This window comes from Bombina bombina, chromosome 3 (genome assembly GCF_027579735.1).
Source record: "Bombina bombina isolate aBomBom1 chromosome 3, aBomBom1.pri, whole genome shotgun sequence".
NCBI classification, from domain to species: domain Eukaryota; kingdom Metazoa; phylum Chordata; class Amphibia; order Anura; family Bombinatoridae; genus Bombina; species Bombina bombina.
This window is the reverse complement of record NC_069501.1, coordinates 559721241-559748285: the sequence shown is the minus strand read 5'-3', so window position 1 is coordinate 559748285 and position 27045 is coordinate 559721241. Positions and strand designations below refer to the sequence as shown.

The 27045-nt window shown below is 40.3% G+C and overlaps 1 protein-coding gene across 6 annotated transcripts in view; it reads left to right on the top strand.

The window, feature by feature from the left end:
- The window catches only part of EPB41 (erythrocyte membrane protein band 4.1), a 392405-nt gene that overhangs the window by 296045 nt on the left and 69315 nt on the right, over positions 1 to 27045 (top strand). For all 6 annotated transcript variants that reach the window (XM_053707087.1, XM_053707084.1, XM_053707090.1 and 3 more), the window contains 2 exons: positions 276 to 338; positions 25479 to 25658. In XM_053707087.1, coding sequence (XP_053563062.1) covers positions 276 to 338; positions 25479 to 25658 — 243 coding nt within the window. The remainder of the gene's footprint in view (positions 1 to 275; positions 339 to 25478; positions 25659 to 27045) is intronic.

The window sequence follows — 27045 nt, the reverse complement described above, 5'->3', positions numbered from 1 at the left end:
TTCGAAAATTATTTGCTGATGCGTTTTAGACTTCACATATTTAGTTAACAGGATGAATGCGAAACATTAAACATTATTCTGCACAGTTTACGCGCCACAATCAAACCTCCCAGCCAAACTTAATACTACGGTATTTCTGGAGTAATTGGCCTAAACTAAACAAGTGGAGAAAGTTCATTCCTGTTTTTTTATTTGCTGATCCCCAGCTCTGCAAGACAAATCTTTTCATTTTAATTTGCATTTATATTGCTTTTTTATTTTTTTCACTTTTACAGAAAAATACAAAGAAACTAGAGGGTGAAAACATTTATATCAGACATAGCAATTTAATGTTGGAGGTTGGTATAAAATCATGCAATAACCACTTCTTCCCCTTCCCTTTTCTGGCCTGGATTTTTTTTATGTCTATCTGCAGAGACACCTGCAGTTTGTCTGCATGTTCTGTTTATTTAATTTACTTATATTTTTTTTTTTGTTTTTTTTTTTGTTGCATGCACACTGTGTTTTTTTCCTTTCTTTTCTTTGTGGCTCTTGCATGTACTTGATAAAAGTTAACATACTTGCACTTTAAACGCCAACTTGTGCTCTGGTATAAAGATGATTGATGCTCTTTTTTTACATATACTTAAGAACGTTTAAAACTACATATACCTAGTGTGTTTGTGTATGTATGTGTATGTATGGAAGTAGGTGTGTGGTATATAATAGAATGGAAGCCATACATTTTGTTAATTAGTAGGTGGATGCTTTTTTACAGCATCTTTACCCTAGCATACTAAGTTGTCCCATCTGGCACAAAAATATATGTTTATTTGATTATTATTATTTGTTATGCGCCAACAGATTTGTAGTGCTATACATGGGGATTTAATAAATAAAGACAGGACGGTTGTAAAGTTAGATTGTTGGTTCTCTAAATAGTAGGGCCATGTAATCACATGGCCCTACTATTTAGAGAACCAAAAATCTAACTTTACAACTGTTGAAACTAGGAGAAGGGAATTATGGTTTAACCATTTCTAAAATATTTGGTTTTTAATAGGGTTTGAAAGGGTTAAAGAAAAGACTAAATCATGTATTAATTCCCATGCAGTTGTCATTAGGTTTCAGTGTTCTCCACTCAAAATTTTGCCAGCTGGGTGGCATTATGAAATAGCTTGTGGGGGGGGGGGGGCAATGTAATATTTTCTAATGTTATATAATTTTCAGCTATCCAAAGCACAAATAAATGGCATAGTTTGTAATTAATGATAATTTGTGCAATTAAAATATAATTTTGTTTAACATTAGCTAATTTTAGCTTAATATTGGCTAAAATTTTATCTTCTGTATTATGTTTAGGCAACAGGATCTATTTGTTTTGTTATGTTTGTTTTCACTAGAATCCACCAAAGATATGTCTTTATTTGTTTCACAGGCTTGTTCAATCAGAGATGATAATGATTGTATACAATATTGTTTCAACTTTTGTTTGACCTTTTTACTATAATGCACTGTGTTGTATGACTACTGTGGATTCCTAATAAAAAGAATTAAAAAAAAAAAAATATTGGCTAAAATTTTAGCCGTGTGGTCAGTAAAACCAGTCCAGTGGTGCACCCGCTAAAAAGGTCCTGGGGAGAACACTCAGTTTATTTTACCTAAAAACACAATTTTTGCTTAACCATTAAATTTCTTTTCTTCATAAATGGAAAGAGTCCACAGCTGCATTCATTACTTTTGGAAATTCAGAACCTGGCCACCAGGAGGAGGCAAAGACACCCCAGCCAAAGGCTTAACTACTCCTCCCACTTCCCTCATCCCCCAGTCATTCTTTGCCTTTTGTCCCAGGAGGTTAATCTCTTACAAAGGCACTGGAACTGGAGTTTTAAGTAATACTGTCAGTCTCTCAGTGAGAGCATGGGTGAAAGTTAGAGTCCGGAGATGCAGGGACAGCCTTTCTGTGAAACCATCCCGACTCATTTTAACAGCTCCACAAGCAATCAGCGTTGATGAGTTTTGCTGCCTGCTTCTCTCAAGTCCATGGCAGAGGCGAATCTATTATCTGTCACACTTGAAGGGCCGTGTTCCTGTTCCACAGCGTAGATTCCGGTAAGATTGTTTTATTTTACTTTCTTCATGATTGTATTGTAATACTAATGTTTTCCCGAGAGGATACCACCTTTCGGGACTAACTATAACTCAGGGTCTCAGTGAGGCTCCTTTTGTATCTTGGAATATCTCCTGAGGGGGGATATTGACCAGGGTTTTTTTTTAATTATGTTTGTTATGTATTTTGACCTGCTTATGTGTAGTGTTACTTAGGCTCAGGGCTTGTGGAACATAACGGCCTTGGGAAGTGACACGGCCTTTACGGTCGGTGTGGTTTTTCTGGACTGTACGGTTCACCTGGTGACCGGGCGTGGTTACGTTTTAGCTCTCCATTTCCGCATTCCTGACCGTGTGGTGACGGAAAAATTCTGGTCCACCGGTGTCTGGTTCATAGGAGGTGGTGCGTGCCCCAGCCATTGGGGGTGTCAGGTGCCGTTTACATTTTCTAATTTGGTCCGTTTTTTGTATTCAGTACCCGGTTATGGAGGATTCTGATATTGTGGAGACGGAAGTTACAGACCTATCAGTTATATTCCGAATGCCGTTTTAGAGTGCTCAATTCCTCGGGATCGGGAATCAAGGGGCCGCTGAGCCGTCCGCCTCTGGGGATTCTGTTCCTCGAGTGGCGAGTTCCCTACCGCCATCTCTTACTACCCATGCAGGTAACCCATATTTTGCTTATCCTTCTTTGAAAGGTGGCTGGTTCCCTCTGGAGGTTATAGCACGGTTCCGCATGTCCATACTTATGGCGCTGGCGAATCTGCAACTCCCAGAAGTGTACTTACGATATTGTACGTGTTCTATTAACCAGGGCTCCTCAGGCGTGGGATGCCCTGGTCCTGTTCAGCTCTCCGGGGTAACGACTGTCCCTGAGGCTTCAGGGGGTCAACCTTCAGGGCCGGGGTCGTTGTCTGTTCCAGCGAAGGTATGCTGTGCCTTTTCATTATAGACTGGTGCGCTTTTGTGTCCTACTGAGGCACGTTTTGGCATTGTTGGAGGATCCTATCCTTAATGGACCTGGGAATTCTCAGTCTTCTCCTTCGAATGGCTTGTAGAATTTGTTAGAAGAGGATGACGTAATCTTTTTATAATTTTGTTTCTTGAGTATCCCTTTCCAGTTCTGAGCTTGGAAGAACAGGATCCTTATTGGGCTGGTCCTGTGGGTGTGTCTGTTGTTCTTGGGCGATAACCTACGGGTTGCCTTAGCCTTTATTTTAATCTGGTTAGGATGATTTTTATTTGGTTTGAGCTCAGGTTTATTATATATTTCCTTCGAGAATTTTTTTTCTAGAATCGATACTAGCGATTTTTGATCGCACTGTTTACTTCTATGGAAGTTTGTTCTGGTGTGTGGACATGTTTAGTCCTATGTTTGTCTGTTGTTTATCTCTCCATCTCTGGGGGTGACTATATGTGGCCTTGATAGTACTGATCCTTGGTTTCAGGTTGGTCCTGATTGGGTTCAGATCCTTCTGTTTTTCTGCCTTTTTTTCAGACTAGTGGCGCCTCTTCTGCCTGGCTGGTCCGGTTATGGTGCAGAGTGCTTCACATTATTATATGTGTTATTCTTGTTTTTATTTTACAACTTTTAGCTAAGCATTCTGAGAGGACCTGAGGGTCAGCGAGGCATGGGGGATTGGTTCAGTCCTTATTTGCTTTTCAGGCTGGTCAACTGGGACTCGGTGTAGTTCCGCTACGACACACTCAGTTGTCGGAATTTAAAGTGTTTCCTTCCCCACGTGGGTTGGAAGTCTTGGGGCCTTCCTGCCGGGTTTTCCCTTCTGGGGTTCTTTGGAATGTCCTTTTTGGTCTTGTTCCTTTTGAAGTTCTCTTCTTCCGGGTCGAGATTTCTGTACTGGTCCGTTTCCCCTTAGCGGTTTTGACCGCCTTATGGGGAGGGCCGTGTGGCTTTTCCTATTTTCGGGGGTTTGTTATTTCCCTATCAGGGAAATTAGGCTGTGTTGTCTCCTCCGAGCTTCACTTAGGGGTTTTTCTACCGGGGTTTGGGATGCGCTGCATTCTTTTTCCTTGAGTGTGGTCCTCTGGTTACGTACTCTGAGGAAGATATGGAGACTAGCTTTTTGTTCTACTCACTCTTCGGGTCACTTTGTCCTCGATGTTCTCCCTTGGTTTCTAGAGTCTTGGCGCACTTCTGTTGTGCCCTAGATCCTTTTTGGAGTGTCGGACTCCTCCAAGGGGTGTTTTCTTCTGCTTGTGTTGAGATTTATGAGTGAGTCTTGTTCCCATTTTTCGGGTTAGTCCGGTTATTCCCCTGTGAGGTCTGATTATTTCAGACTGGGTCTTTGTGTTCCCTGGGGTGTTGTTTTGTTTTAAACAATTCTGGGGCCAGGGCCTATAGTTTTTGTTCGGTCCGGAGCCTTAGATCCTGTGGCTGGTTCGGAGTGATCCAGTTTTTTTCCAGGGGTCATAGGCTAGAGCCTAAGGACTGGCTTGTTTGAGCCTGTTAGCAGCTTGGCCAGGATACGCCCATTAGAGCTTGCCTTGTCCTGTGAACGATGTTTGCTCCCCTTCAGGGGGAGTTCTTTCTGTGTTCATCAGGACGTCTGGATGATTTTCATTCGACTATTGTTTTCATCAGACTAGGGCTCATGTCTTGTAAGCATCTGCACTGTTCTTATATATGCTCTTCCCTTTGGGGGGGTAGTTTGTCCTCCTATGGAGGGGTGGTTTCCTCTCTCTGGAGGGTTGTTGTCCTGTCTTGTGTGCAGGAGGTTGGAACAGGTATTTTTATCTTGTAAAGGAGAGAAGTCTTCTCTTCTGGGGTTGTTCTTTTCCATCTGTGGAGCTTGAAGTCTCCATGTCGGGCATAGAGTGTGCTAGGTCTTCATAGGGATCTACTGCTTTTTTTCTATGTTCATCTCCTATGGGGTTCTTCTTGGGAGTACCTGTTTGAAGGAGCTTTTTTGGTTGGCACTCAAGCTCTGTTTGGGTGGCCGTGTTCACCACATTTCATACTTCCTGGGGGGCTGGATTTTCTGTTCCCCTGTTTTTCAGACCTGCCTTTTCACTTGGGCTGGTCTGGGGTTGGAGCAATATCTGGGATCTATTGTTCATCCTCGGGTCATTTTAGGTCAGTGAACCTCCTTGAGGTTCTGTGCTTTCTCTGTGTTTAAGATATGTGAGAAGGACTGGCGGCTTTTGGATAGCCTGTGATGTGTCCACTACTTAGTGGATGTTTAGCAGTCTGATGGTTTAGGGTTTGATATCTATCTTCAGCTGCTCTTTACTTATTTGCAAGTATTGCATTTTCAGAGTCATCCTGGTATGACGGTGGTGTGTGGTGTTGACTCAGGTCTTCGTCTCTGGGTTGCTGCACGTGTTTCGATTCTGAATATTCGATAGTCTGAGTTATTTTGCATCTTCGGTTGTCTTTAGGGTGCGGTTGCACTGTATTTAGAAGAAGTTTTCTTCTCTGTTCAGATTTCCAGTCTTAACCTTGTGGTTTCTGTACAATCTGGGGTCTGGTTGTTGCCTTCCTTGTTTCTCAAGACCGGTTAGGGTCTCTGTGAGCTTGGCTCGGTTCTAGGGGTTCTTTATTTTTATTTGGAACTTGTTGCTCCCTGTTTGGGGTCCCTTCGGGAATCCTTGATTTTTTTCTTCCATGTCTTCTCCATTTTGGGAGTTTACGATAGTTTATCCCTTTCTCTGGTAAGGGGTGTGTTGTTGGGGGACAGCTGGGCGACGGTGTTCCCTGGAGGCGTGTTGGCTCAGTCGAGTCTCTTCTGCGATCTCTAGCAAGGCTATGGACTACCTGCGGGTCAGTGTCCTTGGGGCCTTTTTCTTTTTCAAAGTTTCCTCAGCTTCGGACGAAGCAGGATTTCTCTTGTTAAGTGTATTCAGTCCACGGGTCATCCATTACTTATGGGATATATTCCCTTCCCAACAGGAAGTTGCAAGAGGATCACCCAAGCAAAGCTGCTATATAGCTCCTCCACTCACATGTCATATCCAGTCATTCTCTTGCAACTGACATAGTAGGAAGGTGTGAGAGGAGTGTGGAATTTTTATACTTAATTATTTCTTCAATCAAAAGTTTGTTATTTTAAATGGCACCGGAGTGTGCTGTTTTTTTCTCTCAGGCAGTATTTAGAAGAAGAATCTGCCTGCGTTTTCTATGATCTTAGCAGAAGTAACTAAGATCCACTGGCTGTTCTCGCACATTCTGAGGAGTGGGGTAACTTCAGAAAGGGAATAGCATGCGGGGTCCCCTGCAGATGAGGTATGTGCAGTAGAATATTTTTCTAAGGAATGGAATTGACTAAGAAAATACTGCTGATACCGATGTAATGTAAGTACAGCCTTAAATGCAGTAGCGACTGGTATCAAGCTGATGAATGTATGTACAATAAGTAATTTTCTAAGGAATGGAATTTGACTAAGAAAATACTGTTAATACTGAAGTAATGTATGAGCCTTAACTGCAGTAGAAGCGACTGGTAGCAGGCTTATTAATAACACTACCTAATTTTTAAAGTGCATGTTTAAAACGTTTACTGGCATGTTATTCGTTTTTTGTGAGGTACTTTGGTGATAAATCTTTTGGGGCATGATTTTCCACATGGCTGTCGTTTATTTCTACATAGAAACGGTTAACTGAGGTTTCCCACTGTTGTAATGAGTGGGAGGGGCCTATTTTAGCGCTTTTTTGCGCAGTAAAAATTCAGTTACAGTCTTCCTGCTTCTTCCTCCTTGATCCAGGACGTCTCTAGAGAGCTCAGGGGTCTTCAAAATTCATTTTGAGGGAGGTAATCAGTCACAGCAGACCTGTGACAGTGTGTTTGACTGTGATAAAAACGTTAATTGTTAAATTGATTATCCGTTTTTGGGTATTAAGGGGTTAATCATCCATTTGCTAGTGGGTGCAATGCTTTGCTAACTTAATACATTTACTGTGAAAATTTGGTTGCTATAACTGATTTGGTTCATTGTTATTTCAACTGTGATGATTTTTTGTGCCTCTTAAAGGCGCAGTAGCGTTTTTTATATTGCTTGTAAACGTATTTGAAAGGTTTTTCCAAGCTTGCTAGTCTCATTGCTAGTCTGTTTAAAAATGTCTGACACAGATGAATCTGTTTGTTCACTATGTTTGAAGGCCAATGTGGAGCCCCACAGAAATATGTGTACTAAATGTATTGATGTCACTTTGAATAAAAGTAAATTTTTATCTGTAAAAAAATTATCACCAGACAAAGAGGGGGAAGTTATGCCGACTAACTCTCCTCACGTGTCAGTACCTTCGCCTCCCGCTCAGGAGGCGCGTGATATTGTGGCGCCAAGTACATCAGAGAGGCCCATACAAATCACTTTGCAAGACATGGCTGCTGTTATGACAGAGGTATTATCTAAATTGCCTGAATTAAGAGGCAAGCGCGATAGCTCTGGGTTAAGGACAGAGCGCGCTGATGATGTGAGAGCCATGTCCGATACTGCGTCACAATTTGCAGAACATGAGGACGGAGAGCTTCATTCTGTGGGTGACGGATCTGATCCAGGGAGACCGGATTCAGAGATTTCTAATTTTAAATTTAAGCTTGAGAACCTCCGTGTATTGCTAGGGGAGGTATTAGCGGCTCTGAATGATTGTAACACGGTTGCAATTCCAGAGAAAATATGTAGGTTGGATGATACTTTGCGGTACCGGTGTGTACTGACGTTTTTCCTATATCTAAAAGGCTTACAGAAATTATTAGCAAGGAGTGGGATAGACCCGGTGTGCCCTTTTCCCCTCCTCCGATATTTAGAAAAATGTTTCCAATAGACGCCACCACACGAGACTTATGGCAGACAGTCCCTAAGGTGGAGGGAGCAGTTTCTACTTTAGCTAAACGTACCACTATCCCGGTGGAGGATAGTTGTGCTTTTTCGGATCCAATGGATAAAAAATTAGAAGGTTACCTTAAGAAAATGTTTGTTCAACAAGGATTTATCTTACAGCCCCTTGCATGCATTGCGCCTGTCACTGCTGCTGCGGCATTCTGGTTTGAGTCTCTGGAAGAGGCCATTTGCACAGCTCCATTGGATGAGATTATGGCCAAGCTTAAAGCACTTAAGCTAGCTAATGCATTTGTTTCTGATGCCGTTGTACATTTAACGAAACTAACGGCTAAGAACTCCGGATTCGCCATCCAGGCGTGCAGAGCGCTATGGCTTAAATCCTGGTCAGCTGACGTGACTTCTAAATCTAAATTGCTTAATATTCCTTTCAAGGGGCAGACCTTATTCGGGCCCGGCTTGAAAGAAATTATTGCTGACATTACTGGAGGTAAGGGTCATACTCTTCCTCAGGACAGGGCCAAATCAAAGGCCAAACAGTCTAATTTTCGTGCCTTTCATAACTTCAAGGCAGGAGCAGCATCAACTTCCTCCGCTCCAAAACAGGAATGAACTGTGGCTCGTTACAGACAGGGCTGGAAAGCTAACCAGCCCTGGAACAAGGGCAAGCAGGCCAGAAAGCCTACTTATGCCCCTAAGACAGCATGAAGAGAGGGCCCCCTATCCGGAAACGGATCTAGTGGGGGGCAGACTATCTCTCTTCGCCCAGGCTTGGGCAAGAGATGTCCAGGATCCCTGGGCGTTGGAGATCATATCTCAGGGATATCTTCTGGACTTCAAAGCTTCTCCTCCACAAGGGAGATTTCATCTTTCAAGGTTATCAGCAAACCAAATAAAGAAATAGGCATTTCTACGCTGTGTACAAGACCTCTTAGTAATGGGGGTGATCCACCCAGTTCCGCGGACGGAACAAGGGCAAGGGTTTTACTCAAATCTGTTTGTGGTTCCCAAGAAAGAGGACCTAAAAATCTTAAACAAATTCCTAAGAGTTCCATCATTGAAAATGGAAACTATTCGAACCATCATACCCATGATCCAAGAGGGTCAATACATGACCACAGTAGACTTAAAGGATGCCTACCTTCATATACCGATTCACAAAGATCATTATCGGTACCTAAGATTTGCCTTTCTAGACAGGCATTACCAGTTTGTAGCTCTTCCCTTCGGGTTAGCTATGGCCCCGAGAATTTTTACAAAGGTTCTGGGCTCACTCCTAGCGGTGCTAAGACCGCGAGGCATAGCGGTGGCTCCGTACCTAGACGACATTCTGATACAAGCGTCAAGTTTTCAAATTGCCAAGTCTCATACAGAGATAGTTCTGGCATTTCTGAGGTCGCATGGGTGGAAGGTGAACGTGGAAAAGAGTTCTCTATTACCACTCACAAGAGTCTCCTTCCTAGGGACTCTGATAGATTCTGTAGAAATGAAAATTTACCTGACGGAGGCCAGGTTATCAAAACTTTTAAATGCTTGCCGTGTCCTTCATTCCATTCCACGCCCGTCAGTAGCTCAGTGCATGGAAGTAATCGGCTTAATGGTAGCAGCAATGGACATAGTACCATTTGCGCGCCTGCATCTCAGACCTCTGCAATTATGCATGCTAAGTCAGTGGAATGGGGATTACTCAGATTTGTCCCCTCTACTAAATCTGGATCAAGACACCAGAGATTCTCTTCTCTGGTGGCTTTCTCGGGTCCATCTGTCCAAGGGGAAGACCTTTCGCAGGCCAGATTGGACAATTGTAACAACAGATGCAAGCCTTCTAGGTTGGGGCGCAGTCTGGAACTCCCTGAAGGCTCAGGGATTATGGACTCAGGAGGAGAAACTCCTCCCAATAAATATTCTGGAGTTGAGAGCAATATTCAATGCTCTTCTAGCTTGGCCTCAGTTAGCAACACTGAGGTTCATCAGATTTCAGTCGGACAACATCACGACTGTGGCTTACATCAACCATCAAGGGGGAACCAGGAGTTCCCTAGCGATGTTGGAAGTCTCAAAGATAATTCGCTAGGCAGAGTCTCACTCTTGCCACCTGTCAGCGATCTACATCCCAGGCGTGGAGAACTGGGAGGCGGATTTTCTAAGTCGCCAGACTTTTCATCCGAGGGAGTGGGAACTTCATCCGGAGGTCTTCGCTCAACTGATTCATCGTTGGGGCAAACCAGATCTGGATCTCATGGCGTCTCGCCAGAACGCCAAGCTTCCTTGTTACGGATCCAGGTCCAGGGACCCGGGAGCGGCGCTGATAGATGCTCTGACAGCCCCTTGGGTCTTCAACATGGCTTATGTGTTTCCACGATTTCCGATGCTACCTCGACTGATTGCCAAGATCAAACAGGAGAGAGCATCAGTGATTCTGATAGCGCCTGCGTAGCCACGCAGGACCTGGTATGCAGACCTAGTGGACATGTCGTCCTGTCCACCATGGTCTCTACCTCTGAGGCAGGACCTTCTAATACAAGGTCCTTTCAAACATCCAAATCTAATTTCTCTGAGGCTGACTGCATGGAGATTGAACGCTTGATCCTATCAAAGCGTGGCTTCTCGGAGTCAGTTATTGATACCTTAATACAGGCACGGAAGCCTGTTACCAGAAAAATTTACCATAAGATATGGCGTAAATATTTATATTGGTGCGAATCCAAGGGTTACTCATGGAGTAAAGTTAGGATTCCTAGGATATTGTCCTTTCTACAAGAGGGTTTAGAAAAGGGCTTATCTGCTAGTTCGTTAAAGGGACAGATTTCTGCTCTGTCTATTCTCTTACACAAACGTCTGGCAGAAGTTCCAGACGTCCAGGCTTTTTGTCAGGCTTTGGCTAGGATTAAGCCTGTGTTTAAGACTGTTGCTCCTCCGTGGAGCTTAAACTTGGTTCTTAAAGTTCTTCAAGGGGTTCCGTTGGAACCCCTTCATTCCATTGATGTTAAGCTTTTATCTTGGAAAGTTCTGTTTTTGATGGCTATTTCCTCGGCTCGAAGAGTCTCTGAGTTATCGGCCTTACATTGTTATTCTCCTGATTTTCCATTCAGACAAGGTAGTTCTGCGTACTAAACCTGGGTTTTTACCTAAGGTAGTTTCTAACAGGAATATCAATCAGGAGATTGTTGTTCCATCATTATGTCCTAATCCTTCTTCAAAGAAGGAACGACTTTTGCATAATCTGGACGTAGTCCGTACCCTGAAGTTCTACTTACAGGCAACTAAAGATTTTCGTCAAACTTCTTCCCTGTTTGTCGTGTACTCTGGTCAGAGGAGAGGTCAAAAAGCTTCGACAACCTCTCTCTCCTTTTGGCTTCGTAGCATAATACGTTTAGCCTATGAGACTGCTGGACAGCAGCCCCCTGAAAGAATTACAGCTCATTCCACTAGAGCTGTGGCTTCCACCTGGGCCTTTAAGAATGAGGCCTCTGTTGAACAGATTTGCAAGGCTGCAACTTGGTCTTCGCTTCACACTTTTTCAAAATTTTATAAATTTGACACTTTTGCTTCTTCGGAGGCTGTTTTTGGGAGAAAGGTTCTACAGGCAGTGGTTCCTTCCGTTTAAGTTCCTGCCTTGTCCCTCCCATCATCCGTGTACTTTGGCTTTGGTATTGGTATCCCATAAGTAATGGATGACCCGTGGACTGAATACACTTAACAAGAGAAAACATAATATATGCTTACCTGATAAATTTATTTCTCTTGTAGTGTATTCAGTCCACGGCCCGCCCTGTCTTTTTAAGGCAGATCTAAATTTTAATTAAACTCCAGTCACCACTGCACCCTATGGTTTCTCCTTTCTTGTCTTGTTTCGGTCGAATGACTGGATATGACATGTGAGGGGAGGAGCTATATAGCAGCTTTGCTTGGGTGATCCTCTTGCAACTTCCTGTTGGGAAGGGAATATATCCCATAAGTAATGGATGACCCGTGGACTGAATACACTACAAGAGAAATAAATTTATCAGGTAAGCATAAATTATGTTTTTTGTGGGTAGGGATGTAGGCCTTGTGCCCTCAGAATGGGCCGCCGTTTGTACCCTCCTTTTTTAGGATTCAGTGTCCTCTAGAACTTGGGTATTGTTTTCCCAAAAGTATTGAATGCAGCTGTGGACTCTTTCCATTTATGAAGAAAAACTTACCTGATAATTTTCTTTTCTTCAGATGGAAATAGTCCACAGCTCCCCGCCCATGTTTTTCTGTGGGACGTCCGATATTTCTATTCTTCTGGCACCTTTTCACCCTGATGTTTCTTCTACTGTTCCTTGTTCCTCTGCAGAATGACTGGGGGATGAGGGAAGTGGGATGAGTATTTAAGCCTTTGGCTGGGGTGTCTTTGCCTCCTCCTGGTGGCCAGGTTCTGAATTCCCAAAAGTAATGAATGCAACTGTGGATCCTTTCCATCTGAAGAAAAAAAAATTATCAGGTAAGCATAATTTAAGTGTCCACAATCCATTACTCCTGGGGATTACCTTCCCTACCACTTGGAGAAGGCAAAGATTCCCAAACACCAAGAGCTCTATATAACCCTCCTTCCTCTAGGCTAGTCTGTCAGACGAATAGCCAAGCAAAAAAGGTAGGCAAAGAAATAAAAAGATGTGCCATAACATAAAGAACCAACACCAAATAAACATGGTGGGATCTCGTGGACTCTTACCACGATGAAAGAAATTAATTTATCAGGTAAGCATACTTTCCATAAGGAAACTAAAGCCACCACCCTAAAAAGAAAGAATATATATTCTTTCATTTTTCCATTTACTTAAAAACAGCCAACAGGCAACATTATAGAGAAACAATCCTGAATCTACCAAAGCTGCCTCAAAAGAAGCGAAAATATGAAAATGGTAGACTTTAGTATTCTTAGGATTAAAACACAAAGAAGGGACCACAGTTTCGCTACTTAAATTATCCGAGGACACAACCCTAGGAAGAAAATAAAATGTGGTTCCAAAAACTGCCTTATTCTGATAAAAAAAAATGAGAATCACAACAAATAGCAGAAAGTTCAGAAATTCTTCTAGCATGGGAGATAATCAGAAGAAACAAGACTTTATAGGAAAAAGAACTAATGTCCACCTTATACATTGGCTAAAATGGAGGAAACCACAAAACCTTTGGAACCAGATTAAGGTTCCAAGGTGGAGAAATTAAATAATAACAGGCTTAATATGCACCAAAGCTTGAACAAAACTATGAATATCAGAAAGAGCAACTGGCTTCCAAACCTAAATCAGGGTTTCAATTATGGACACAGAGAAACCCCTATGCCTAAGAACTAAGTTAACTCTCCAAGCCATCAAATTTAGAGATCCTGATGGAAAAAATGGAACTTGACAAAGAAGAACCATCCTTAGAGAAAAACGCCAAGGAGGGCAACGTGACATCCGAACCCGATCCACAAACCAAACTCTGCAGGAGAAAGCTGGAGCAATTAGAATCACTGACAAAATCTCCTGCCTAATCTTGGAAACCTCTTTGGGAAAAGAACCAAAGACAGAAGCACATAGGCCAGCTGAAAAGACCATGGAGCTGTCAAAGTATCCACAAACTCTGCCTGAGGATCCCTTGATCTTACAAAGTATCTGGGCAGTCTGTTGTACAACCGAGAGGCCATCAGGACAACCTCCGGGAGAACTCAAAGATCTACACTTCTAGATGAAGAGATTATTCCCTTGTATGAAAAAATGTCTGAGAAAATTTGCTTCCCAATTGAACAGCCCTGGGATGTGAACTGCTTAAATTAGACAGCAATTGGCCTCTGCCCAAGAGAAATTTGAAAAACTTTCCTCATGGCAAGGGCTGCGAGTCCCCCCTTGATGGTTGATATAAGTCACGTTTATGACATTGACTGACTGAAACTGGAGAAAAAGATTCTCCTTTCAGAAGGGGCCAAGCTTGATGAGTTCTGAAAATTGCACAAATTTGTAAATAATTTATGGGCAACCTTGAAACCAACTTCAATCTTCTTTGATCTGATAGAGATAATCTCTTGGAGACTGAATCTATCTGGAACCCCAGAAAAGATCCTTTGTCTATGGAACCAAAGGACTCTAACAAATTGATTTTCCAATCATGTTGATGAAGAAACAACAATAGTTGGTGTGAAAATCTGCTAAATGTAAAGATGGAGCTAGTATTAAGATATCGTCCAGGTAAAGAAATACAGCTATTCCCTGACCCCCGATGACAGACAATAGAGCCACCAGAACCTTTGTAAAAATCCTTGGAGCTGCAGCCAGCAACAAACTTTTCTAGTAACGCAAACCTCAGAAACTGGAAATGACCTCTGAGAATTGGAACATGAAGGAAATCTTTCTTTAAATCTTTTGTGGACATAAACTGCCCTTGCTGAATGAAAGGCAGAATTGACTGAATAATCTTCATTTTGAGGATCCAAAACTGGTCTGTAAGTTCACTCTTTCTTAGGAACTATAAAGATATATGAATAAAATCCCTTTTCCTGTTCCTGCAGAGGAATATAAACCATCATACCCCCTGAATCCAGATCCAGGACTGAATGAAGAAAAAACTTACCCTAAAACCTATCCAATAACCTTCAGACATTATATTCATTGTCCAAGAATCTGATATATTCCAAAACCATGCTTCCCAAAACAAACTTAAACTTTGTTTATGCCTGATGAAACGACCAGTTTACGGTCGAGAAACGCGTAACAGTGTTTTTATGGATTAAAGATCTGATTGTTTTATATTCTATGGAAGTTGTCGTTTGTTTTACTTGCCTTGCGGCACATTGGAAGGGCCAGAGAATCTGATCCACAGTACAGCCCAGAAAGACCATTCACCACAGAAGTCCACCTACCTTTGCCAAGGTTCTACAGGAATTTACCTGCCTTTGCCAAGGTGCAGCGGTACCACGAATCCACCAGTGTGCTAACCACTGCGAGTGTTAGTCTGCCAGAGAGCACCGGTCACAGAATGGTGCATTTACTTTCGGTAAGCCTTTTGAAATTTGTTCAGCTTGTTCCTGACCAGACGATATTACACTATGTGGCGCCCTCTTTTCCATTTCTAATTTTACAGATTCTTCTCACCGAGGACCAGAGGAGCCGCCGCCTTTGATATCCGTTCTTCTTATTGACAATTTGAGTCAACTTTCATACACCCGTCTACACCTGATTGCTGACGGTTTGTGCACAGACTTTGCTTTATTTAATTTAGCGAGCCCCTTTTTGGGTTTCCCTTATTGGGGATCCTTTTTGACTTAAAGGGATACTAAACCCAATTTTTTTCTTTCATGAGTCAGATACAGCATGCAATTTTAAGCAACTTTCTGATTTACTCCTATTATCAATTTTTCTTTGTACTCATTTTATCTTTATTTGAAAATGCAGGAATATAAACTTAAGAGCTTAAAACTGCATGCTCTATCTGAATCATGAAAGAAAAAAATTGGTTGTAGTATCCCTTTAACCTGCCATTAACCAGATAATCTGGAATGGGGGCCACACCGTCATGCAGAATTGGGTCAGGAGTGGGCATTTCAGCACGCTTAAGCCTGTTCCAACAATAACTTGGCTACCTACTTGAGGAACCCTGATTCATTGAGGAAGAATCAGATTTTGCTCCTTTTTCTGAGAAAAGAAATGAAAAAATGATTGGAACCTAAAATTACCCCTAGATTCCTTATCTTGGGGAAGAAAAACTCCTTTACCACCATTAACAGTGGAAAAAATAGAACCTAAATCTGCTCCAACCGAGTTAGACCAAGAAATTGCATCAGCTAACCATGACTTTAACCATAAAGCTCACCTAAAAAGGGCAGGCAAGGACATGCTTTAAAGGGACATAATACTCATATGCTAAATCACTTGAAAGTGATGCAGCATAACTGTAAAAAGCTGACAGGAAAATATCACCTGAGAATCTCTATGTAAAAAAGGAAGATATTTTACCTCACAATATGGTCAGCTCACCAGAGTAAGTACTGTATAAAGATTTATCTGCAGGCTTTTTTTTTTTTTTTTTTTTAAAAGGGAGGAAATAAACAGCAGCCAATTGGCATCAGCAGTGCTGTAGTCATGAACTCTTTTACTTTAAAGTGAAGGTAAAGTTATCGTTTACTGAATCAAATATACCATTTCTCCCTATCACCTTATAATAGTCGCTAAGGAATTTATTTTTATTTTTCAAATATTTGTGTTAAAAAAGTAATTTCCAATTCCCTACCGTTTATCGCCCGACTCCTCCCAAGCCCTACTTCCTCCTTAGGCATTCAGCGGTCCCACCCGCTCCCAAATGCGCGTGCACAACCCCAAATTCAATTGCGCATGCGCTAATCGCCGATGGTCCCATCCTATTACTTGACAATGCGCATACCAGGTGGATATCCCCACAGACTACGTCATCTCTCTTTACACACGCCTTCTATAACCTGTTTACACACGCCTTCTATAACCTGCTCAAGTTGTCGATGTGCCTTGTTACATGTCTGTACGATCAGAGACAGGAGCTGCATTTATTGCAACGTATTGAAACGTTTCTTAAAATCTATTAACTTTGTTTGCCCAATGTACTATAGAATCTATATTACAATTGGGCAAACCGAGTTGACAGGTCAATGTTTTTAAGAAAGTTTCAACGATATCAATAAATGCAGCTCCTGTCTCTGATCGTACAGACAGGTAACAAGGCACATCGACAACTTGAGCAGGTTATAGAAGGCGCGTGTAAACAGGTTATAGAAGGCGTTTGTAAAGAGTGATGACGTAGTCTGTGGGGATATCCACCTGGTAGTAGGAAGCACGCATGCGCGAAATGGGTGCGAGCAGGGTTGAGAAACCTATTAAAAAGTCATTAGCATATGCGGTGACGAGTAAAGGGGTGGATGACGTCGGTTGATGGCCGCCTAACGGCCGAAAAATCAGTTGGTTAAAAATAACACGTGATTGAAAGGAAAAAAAAAATATTTTTTACAGGTTGTATTTGGGAACGAATAGAAATCAAATTATAAAGGTAATATATTTAAATATAACGATTTATATCAAATATGATGAATGAAAGTCATATTATTTTTAAACATTTAATGATATTATAGATAGAGATGAGGTTAACTTTACCTTCACTTTAATCTCACTTACTTTGAGATATCACTTAAAGGGATAGAAAACTTGTTGTTTTTTTCTTCTGCCATACTGCATGTTTAATTTTATAAGAGAAGGGGTATCTGCAAATACTTAATATTGCCTTAGTGAACAAATCTATGTGATAAATAACAGGGAACTGCTGGAGACTAGAAAACTTTTATCTACTGAAATAATTTTATTTATTTTTTTAACAAAAAAAAAAAAGATCTATGAAGCACAGTTTTAATAAAAAAACTATCTTGTTTTGTTATACATTTTAGTAATTTTAGTATCCACATCATAATATGATTCCTTTATCATCTAAAGAAAACTTTAAACATTTGTGAAGAGGATTAATTATATGGTATACATGGCTGCATGAATTATCAGTGTTCTCAGTGGCACTGTGTAACAGCACTATCAAATGCTATTAGACCGCAAAGCGCTGTCACTCAATTAGGAAATATAATGCCCATTGTGACACAATCTTGTCAATCAATTGACAAGACACCACCCATATTAGCAATGTAACAAAAATAGCTAACGCCCAGTATGCTGAGGGAATTCTACTGTGGTGATGAGGCTAATGAGGAAGTAAACTTTTATTGGTTGAAATACAGAGACTGACAGGCAACTGCTTTCTGGAAGGGCGGATCGGACTCTGCAGCAGGGAAATATAATAAAGGTATGATTTTACTGTACTTAGAATATACAAATTTTATTTTTGACAACACTGTGATTTTACTAATTTAGAAAGGTTTATTTTGGTATGCAATTTCAGTAGTTATTTTCTATACCTTTAACTCTCATGAGATTTCATAGTAAACTTCCTTAAACTGAATAGGGAAATAAGATGAGTGTGCATGAAGCACGCTCCCTTGCCTGTCCCGGGACAGGCATACTGATTTGCTGCTTAAAGTCCTTTACAATGGGGTGTAAATACTTTTTGAGGTTAAATATCTTCCTTTTTTACATAGAGATGTTCAGGTGATATTTTCTAGTCAGCTTTTTACAACTATGCTGCATCACTTTCAAGTGTTTAAACATTTGGGTATCATGGCCCTTTAAGAATAAATCTTAATGAAATCAGAGATAGCATTTCCAATAAAGGAATAAACTCATTCAAGCAAACACAAAAGGTTAAGAAAATCTTCACTACCAGAAATCTGATCAGCATATACTATCCAACCAAATGGAAGCAGCAGTAGAAACATCAGCCATAGCAATAGCTGGTCTGAAAAGATAACCTGCCTACAAACAAGCTCTTCTATGAAATGATTCAAGTATCCTATCCAAAGGGTCTTCAAAAAGAATTACTATCCTCCAGAGGGATAGTAGTAAGTTTAGCCAGAGTAGAAATAGCACCATCCACCTTAAGGACGGTATCCTGAAGCTCAATAGTAGAAGCAGGAATTCTCTTAAAACTTGCAGAAGGAATAAAAGAATTACCAGCTTTAGAGCAATCTTTAGAAATAATCCCAGCCACAGCATCCGCCACTGGAAAAAAAAACTCAGGAGAATCCTTAGCAGATTTATAATAAGAATCTAAAGGACTGGAAGATCTCTTTTTAGTACCAAAAAACCCCTTTAATTATTAAAACAAACAAAACCTCTTTTAATAAAGAATGAATTAAATCAATCTTTAAACAAAAATAAGGAAGAGGCAGGCTCTGAATCAGAGACAGGTTCCTGAACATCAGAAAAAAACTCACCCTCAAAAGCCTCATTAGCCTTATGAGACACAGGAATACTACTACATATCTTGTACTGACCTTTTACATTTAACTTGAAGGAGGAATGACTGCCAACACTTCAGACACTGTAGCTTTAAAGAATTCCTTTATGCCAGGAGCAATTTGAGCTGGACTTTCCTGTAATAAACAAACAGAGGGAACAATAATACCTTTGGAAGCAAATACAGCATTAGACTGATCTGAATGCATCAAAACATTAAGGGAGGATTCACATAAGTATGAAGGAGAGGGGAAACCTCAGCCTGCTTGCAATAAATAAACTTAATAAAGGAAGAAAAGGTTTTCAGAAATATCAGCTTCCAAAGGAGGATTAGGGACAGATTCAATAAATTATAACCCCAATAAACAAGAGCTCTAAGGGAATGAGTATACAATACCCCCTCCTGGGATCACAGCTATAGCTGGAAGCACCCAAAGGAATGCCTAATTTAAAAATAACAATATGAGTGCACACACATTCACTCTGCGTGTGCGAACATGTGCACCCTCACGCTTATGATTTTTTTTATTTGGGGCTCTTTATTATATGCATATTTATTATTAGTATGTGAATAAAGGTATGTATAAATATACATATACACAAAAAGGAATGTGTATTATCGGGGGTATGGTTTTTACACAGTTTCCAGAGATAACATAGACAGAGAAAAGGATAGTCTAGTAATGTAATCAAGATAATGAATGGAGGCAGTTGCAAGAGTTATCTGAGTAGTGAGTGTGAAAGAGGTCATGTCTGTTAAGTAGGTATAGAACCAAATCCAGAGTACTGGACCATGGGTGGCAGCTACTACATTAAGCAGCAGATTACAATGGCTGAACAATTCTAGAAATATACATATTGCAGGCAATGGTCACATTTCCAGGGCTAGCTAACCGGTAACAGGGCCAGTAATGGTCAGCAGACGCAGTAGCTAGCTGGTAACAAGGACATGAATTAGTTAACAGGAACACAATATGTAAGTACTGTTCAGTAGGTAGATATAGCAGCAGTAATTACCACACAGGTATTAGATTCTTGCATTGTTCTTATTTAACACCTATCAAAACTGTATAACAGAAAAAGAGCTTTTGTGTCTGTTCAGGAGTATGCAGTGTTACTCCACAAAATACAGAGTAGCTGGGTGGGGCAGTGTAATACTTTGCAATATTACATTACTGTGATTTATAAATGTTACTTAATCTATCCAAAGCAGAAATTAATTGCATAATTTAGCATAAATTGATGTAATTATAACTTGTAGAATAAACATTGAAACAAAAATTAAATGAACTAATTGTAGCTTAATAATGGCTTGCAATTTAGCTGGGTGGTCAGTAAAATCAGCCAGGTAGTGTGCTGGTATGTACATGTCTCCTCTGGCTCATTTACACTATTAGTAGTATACGCATGAAGGAGTATGTGTGTATGTATGTGTGTAAGAATGTGTGTATGTATGTGTGTATATGAACGTGTTTACTTTTACATGTGTATCATATTACTTAATTATTAACATCTACCAGTAATTTCCAAGACACTATAGGATATTGTGAATTGCAGTAACTGATGACAGTAGCTTAAAGGAATATAGTAGCCACAATTAATATGTGTATGAGTGTATTTCAATTTGGAATATGTCTTTTTTCAATATACTTGCATTAGCAAAAATCATTTTAATGAACATTTATTTTATAAAAACGTCCAAATATTGTGCATTCAGATACCGTGTCTGCTCATTAGTGGCTGGTATCATGTGAGCAATGACTCACTGTACATCTTACAAGCCACCGGTAGCTCTCTGGGCTTGTGTGGATGCAATGCAGGTGCAATGGGCATGTGCAGCATATGTAAAAATGCCCCAAAATCAGTAATAACAATTTAAGTATTTTTGTTAATACAACTGTATTGCTTTGTATATGCTTTTATTCAAAGCAGAAATGCATACATGAACATTCCCATGTTAAATGTTATGTCCCTTTAATCTTGCACATTAAAGTTTTTTCTTTGGCTGTATGAGGAAACCACATCAGGTTTGGGCTGCCAGGGTTTTTCTTTCTTTCTTTTTTTTATTCTGTGGGCAAACAAAAATAAATAAACAAATAGCCAATAAAGTAACGTTTATGTCAGTGCAGGATAAGGGTCCCTGTTAGTCCTTTTTCTTCTACACTGTGGGGGGTAGTTATCAAGCCGTCAACCTCAAATACGCTGCGTATTCCGCAGCGTATTTGTGGCGAGGCTGATACGCCTTAGTTATCAAAGGCTCGAGACCGGCAAAAGTAGAATTTTGTGACGTCAGCTTCGATCCGCCGGACTCAGTCCGACACAGATCGATTCTTACGTCACTCCAGATGTTCCGCACACAAGTGCGGCACATTCTCACTACTTTTGCTAGCTATCAAAAAACTAGCAGGTACGCTCGGCACTTTTACGGCCCAGCGTACCTGGTTTTCAAAGCGCCAGCCTGGAGGCGGCGGATCCCATAGGAATCAATGGGAGTCTGACCATAGCGAAAGTACAAGTTCGCTGCTGACAGACATCCCATTGATTTCTATGGGAGCTGTCTACACCTAACACCCTAACATGTACCCCGAGTCTAAACACCACTAATCTGACCCCCCCTACACCGCCGCAACTAAATAAAGTTATTACCCCCTAAACCGCCGCTCCCGGAGCCCACCGCAAGCTACTCTATACATATTAACCCCTAAACCGCCGCTCCCGGAGCCCACCGCAACTATAATAAGTGTATTAACCCCTAAACCGCCGCTCCCTGAACCCGCCGCAACCTATATTAAATGTATTAACCCCTATCCTGCCCCCCCTACACCGTCGCCACCTATAATACATTTATTAACCCCTAATCTGCCCCCCCTACACCGTCGCCACCTATAATACATTTATTAACCCCTAATCTGCCCCCCCTACACCGTCGCCACCTATAATAAATTTATTAACCCCTATCCTGCCCCCCACTACGCCGCCGCCACTGTAATAAAATGATTAACCCCTAAACCTAACCCTAACGCCCCCTAACTTAAATATTAATTAAATAAATCTAAATAAATTAACTCTTATTAACTAAATGAATCCTATTTAAAACTAAATACTTACCTTTAAAATAAACCCTAATATAGCTACAATATAAATAATAATTATATTATAGCTATCTTAGGATTTATATTTATTTTACAGGTAACTTTGTATTTATTTTAGCTAGTTAGAATAGTTATTAAATAGTTATTAACTATTTAATAACTACCTAGCTAAAAGAAATACAAAATTACCTGTAAAATAAATCCTAACTTAAGTTGCAATTAAACCTAATACTACACTATCATTAAATTAACTAAATAAACTACCTACAAAGAACTACAATGAAATACAATTACATAAACTAACTAAAGTACAAAAAATAAAAAAAGCTAAGTTACAAAAAATAAAAAATTAAGTTACAAACATGTTAAAAATATTACAACAATTTTAAGCTACTTACACCTAATCTAAGCCCCCTAATAAAATAACAAACCCCCCCAAAATAAAAAAAATCCCTACCCTATTCTAAATTACATAAATTTCAAAGCTCTTTTACCTTACCAGCCCTTAAAAGGGCCATTTGTGGGGGCATGCCCCAAAAAGTTCAGCTCTTTTGCCTGTAAAATAAAAATACAACCCCCCCCCCAACATTAAAACCCACCACCCACATACCCCTAATCTAACCCAAACCCCCCTTACAAAAACCTAACACTAATCCCCTGAAGATCATCCTACCTTGAGTCGTCTTCACTCAGCCGAGCCACCGATGGAACTGAAGAGGACATCCGGAGCGGAAGAAGTTAATCCTCCAAGCGGCGCTGAAGAAATCTTCCATCCGATGAAGTCATCATCCAGGCGGCGCTGAAGAAGTCTTCGATCCGGCCGATGTCATCTTCAAAGAGGCGCTGAAGAGGTCTTCTATCCGGGCGAAGTCATCTTCCAAGCCGGGTCTTCAATCTTCCTTCCGCCGACGCGGAACCACCTTCTTCACCGACGGACTACGACGAATGACGGCTCCTTTAAGGGACGTCATCCAAGATGGCGTCCCCTCAATTCCGATTGGCTGATAGGATTCTATCAGCCAATCGGAATTAAGGTAGGAAAATCTGATTGGCTGATGGAATCAGCCAATCAGATTGAGCTCGCATTCTATTGGCTGTTCCGATCAGCCAATAGAATGCAAGCTCAATCTGATTGGCTGATTGGATCAGCCAATCGGATTGAACTTGAATCTGATTGGCTGATTCCATCAGCCAATCAGATTTTCCTACCTTAATTCCGATTGGCTGATAGAATCCTATCAGCCAATCGGAATTGAGGGGACGCCATCTTGGATGACGTCCCTTAAAGGAGCCGTCATTCGTCGTAGTCCGTCGGTGAAGAAGGTGGTTCCGCGTCGGCGGAAGGAAGATTGAAGACCCGGCTTGGAAGATGACTTCGCCCGGATAGAAGACCTCTTCAGCGCCTCTTTGAAGATGACATCGGCCGGATCGAAGACTTCTTCAGCGCCGCCTGGATGATGACTTCATCGGATGGAAGATTTCTTCAGCGCCGCTTGGAGGATTAACTTCTTCCGCTCCGGATGTCCTCTTCAGTTCCATCGGTGGCTCGGCTGAGTGAAGACGACTCAAGGTAGGATGATCTTCAGGGGATTAGTGTTAGGTTTTTGTAAGGGGGGTTTGGGTTAGATTAGGGGTATGTGGGTGGTGGGTTTTAATGTTGGGGGGGGGGGTTGTATTTTTATTTTACAGGCAAAAGAGCTGAACTTTTTGGGGCATGCCCCCACAAATGGCCCTTTTAAGGGCTGGTAAGGTAAAAGAGCTTTGAAATTTATGTAATTTAGAATAGGGTAGGGATTTTTTTTATTTTGGGGGGGTTTGTTATTTTATTAGGGGGCTTAGATTAGGTGTAAGTAGCTTAAAATTGTTGTAATATTTTTAACATGTTTGTAACTTAATTTTTTATTTTTTGTAACTTAGCTTTTTTTATTTTTTGTACTTTAGTTAGTTTATGTAATTGTATTTCATTGTAGTTATTTGTAGTTCATTTATTTAATTAATGTAATGATAGTGTAGTGTTAGGTTTAATTGTAACTTAAGTTAGGATTTATTTTACAGGTAATTTTGTATTTCTTTTAGCTAGGTAGTTATTAAATAGTTAATAACTATTTAATAACTATTCTAACTAGCTAAAATAAATACAAAGTTACCTGTAAAATAAATATAAATCCTAAGATAGCTATAATATAATTATTAATTACATTGTAGCTATCTTAGGGTTTATTTTACAGGTAAGTATTTATTTTTAAATAGGAATAATTTATTAAAGTATAGTGTAGTGTTAGGTGTAATTGTAACTTAGGTTAGGATTTATTTCACAGGTACATTTCTCTTTATTTTAGCTAGGTAAGCTATTAAATAGTTAATAACTATTTAATAGTTATTGTACATGGTTAAAATAAATTGAAAGGTACCTGTAAAATAAAAATAAATCCTAAGATAGCTAGAATATAATTATTATTTATATTGTAGCTATATTAGGGTTTATTTTAAAGGTAAGTATTTAGTTTTAAATAGGATTCATTTAGTTAATAAGAGTTAATTTATTTAGATTTATTTAATTAATATTTAAGTTAGGGGGGCGTTATGGTTAGGGTTAGACTTAGGTTTAGGGGTTAATCATTTTATTACAGTGGCGGCGGCGTAGTGGGGGGCAGGATAGGGGTTAATAAATTTATTATAGGTTGCGGCGGGTTCATGGAGCGGCGGTTTAGGGGTTAATACATTTATAAGACTTGCGGCGGGGTCTAGGAGCGGCGGTTTAGGGGTTAATACATTTATAAGACTTGCGGCGGGGTCTAGGAGCGGCGGTTTAGGGGTTAGTAACTTTATTTAGTTGCGGGGGCCTCCGGGGGCGCCGGTATAGGGGGTAGAACAGTGTAGTTTAGTGTGAGTGCTTAGTGACAGGCTAGCAATAAAGCTGGGAAAAAGCCGAAGGGCAGCGAGATCGGATGAGTGATAACTGTCACAGTCCGCTGCTCATCGCCCCGCGGCTTTTTGACAGCTTTATTTGATAACTTAGGCGAACGTATTCAAGGTCCGCGGCGGCGAAGGTAGGCGAGCTTAGGCGGACGTATTGGGCCGGCGAAGCCAGAAAAGTAGACGGCTTGATAAGTAGCCCCCTGTGTTCTTAGCAGTTCACTTTTAAACATTTTGTAAGTGTAGAAGGAAGATAGCATTTGCTTTTGGTTCAATGTGTAAATTTTCTTTATATGTTTGTGTGTGTGTGTGCGTATATATACAGTGTATATATATATATATATATATATATATATATATATACACACACACACACACAATTTATGCATTTTGTCTGTCCATGTTTATTCATGTTAACCGTCTCATTAATTTGCTTTCATTGCAGCAAGTATTTGTGCTGATTTGTCATATTTGCTACGTGAAGCCTTGTGGTTGTTGAAACAGCTTTGTTTGTTTTTTTCTATCAGTATTTTTTCTATCAGTATTATACTGAAATAAACTGCTTTGTCATTGTAACTTACAATATCGATGCCTTCTGCTTTATATTGCTGCAAATAATTATGGGCTCTGTGCAATTACTTAAATCTCTGCACTGTTTTTTTCAACCACTCTGTTTTCTCTGCTATCCCCTTTTTATTCTCCTTCCTGCTCTCTGTCCCAGGACTTGGATAAAACTCAGGAGGAAATCATCCGGCATCATGCCAGCATCAGCGAGCTGAAGAAAAGTTTCATGGAGTCTGTCCCAGCCTCCCGGCCCAGTGAATGGGACAAACGGCTCTCTACTCACTCACCTTTCCGTACCCTCAGTTTTAATGGACAAGTCCAATCTGGGACTGATGGGGTAAGTTGAGACAGAATGGAATTTATATCCCCCAACCATATAAAATAGTAAGGATTTTTTTCTTGCAGTGAGGATCATGAAAACATTAAAGGGACACTGTACCCAATTTTTTTCTTTTGTAATTCAGAAAGAGCATGCAATTTTAAGCAGCTTTCTAATTTACTCCTATTATCAATTTTTCTTCGTTCTCTTGCTATCATTATTTGAAAAAGAAGGCATCTAAGCTTTTTTTTGGTTTCAGTACTCTGGACAGCACTTTTTTATTGGTGGATGAATTTATCCACCAATCAGCAAGGACAACCCAGGTTGTTCACCAAAAATGGGCCGGCATCTAAACTTACATTCTTGCATTTCAAATAAAGATACCAAGAGAATGAAGAAAATTTGATAATAGGAGTAAATTAGAAAGTTGCTTAAAATTTCATGCTCAATCTGAATCACGAAAGAAAAATTTTGGGTAAAGTGTCCCTTTAAAGAGAGATAACACCCAAAACTTTTCTTTTGGGATTCAGACAGAGCATACAATTTTAAAAAGTTTGCAATTTACTTCTATTATCAAATTTGCTTCCCATAATATCCTTTGTTGAAGAGATACCTAGGTTGGTGTCTGGAGCACTACATGCAGGAGTGCTGCCATCTAGTGCTCTTGCAAATGGATAACATTCTTGCAAAACTGCTGCCATATAGTGCTCCAGACACGTGCATGCTCCTGAGCTTATGTCCCTGCTTTTTAATTAAAAATACCAAGAGAATGAAGAAAAATGGATAATAGAAGTAAATTAGAAATGTGTTCAAACCTCATGCTCTTCCCTTTAAGGTGTTTTACTTATAGCCACAAAAATATAGTAATTAAAGATCTTTCTAATATTTTGGTACCTGCTGGAAAACCACAGGTCTCATTGACTTCAGCTTAAATACAGTAGAAATATGAATAAATTGTACTTCAATTCTCATTAGCGATAGGTCTTCATTCATGCTATTGGTATCTGTTGACTAAGTATTTAAAACCATACTCTTCTTTCTTTTTAATGACACGAGTCCACGGATCATCTTAATTACTATTGGAAATACCACTCCTGCCCCGCAGGAGGCAGAAGAGCACCTCAGCAAAGCTGCCAAATATCACCTCCCCTCCCTCCCAACCCAGTCATTCTCTTTGCCTACGTTAGAGCTAGGAAGCGGTAAAGTTTAGGTGTTAGCAAATGATTCTTCAATCAAGAGTTTATTATTTTTTTTATTTTATTTTTTTAAATATTTTTTTATTGAGACAAACAAATGAAAACAAAGTAATACAACTCTACATGGGTATGCGCAGAGAAATTACAAAAATAGAAGGTAAATAATAAGTCTTAGACAATGGTATAATAGTTATTATCTTGTATTGAAC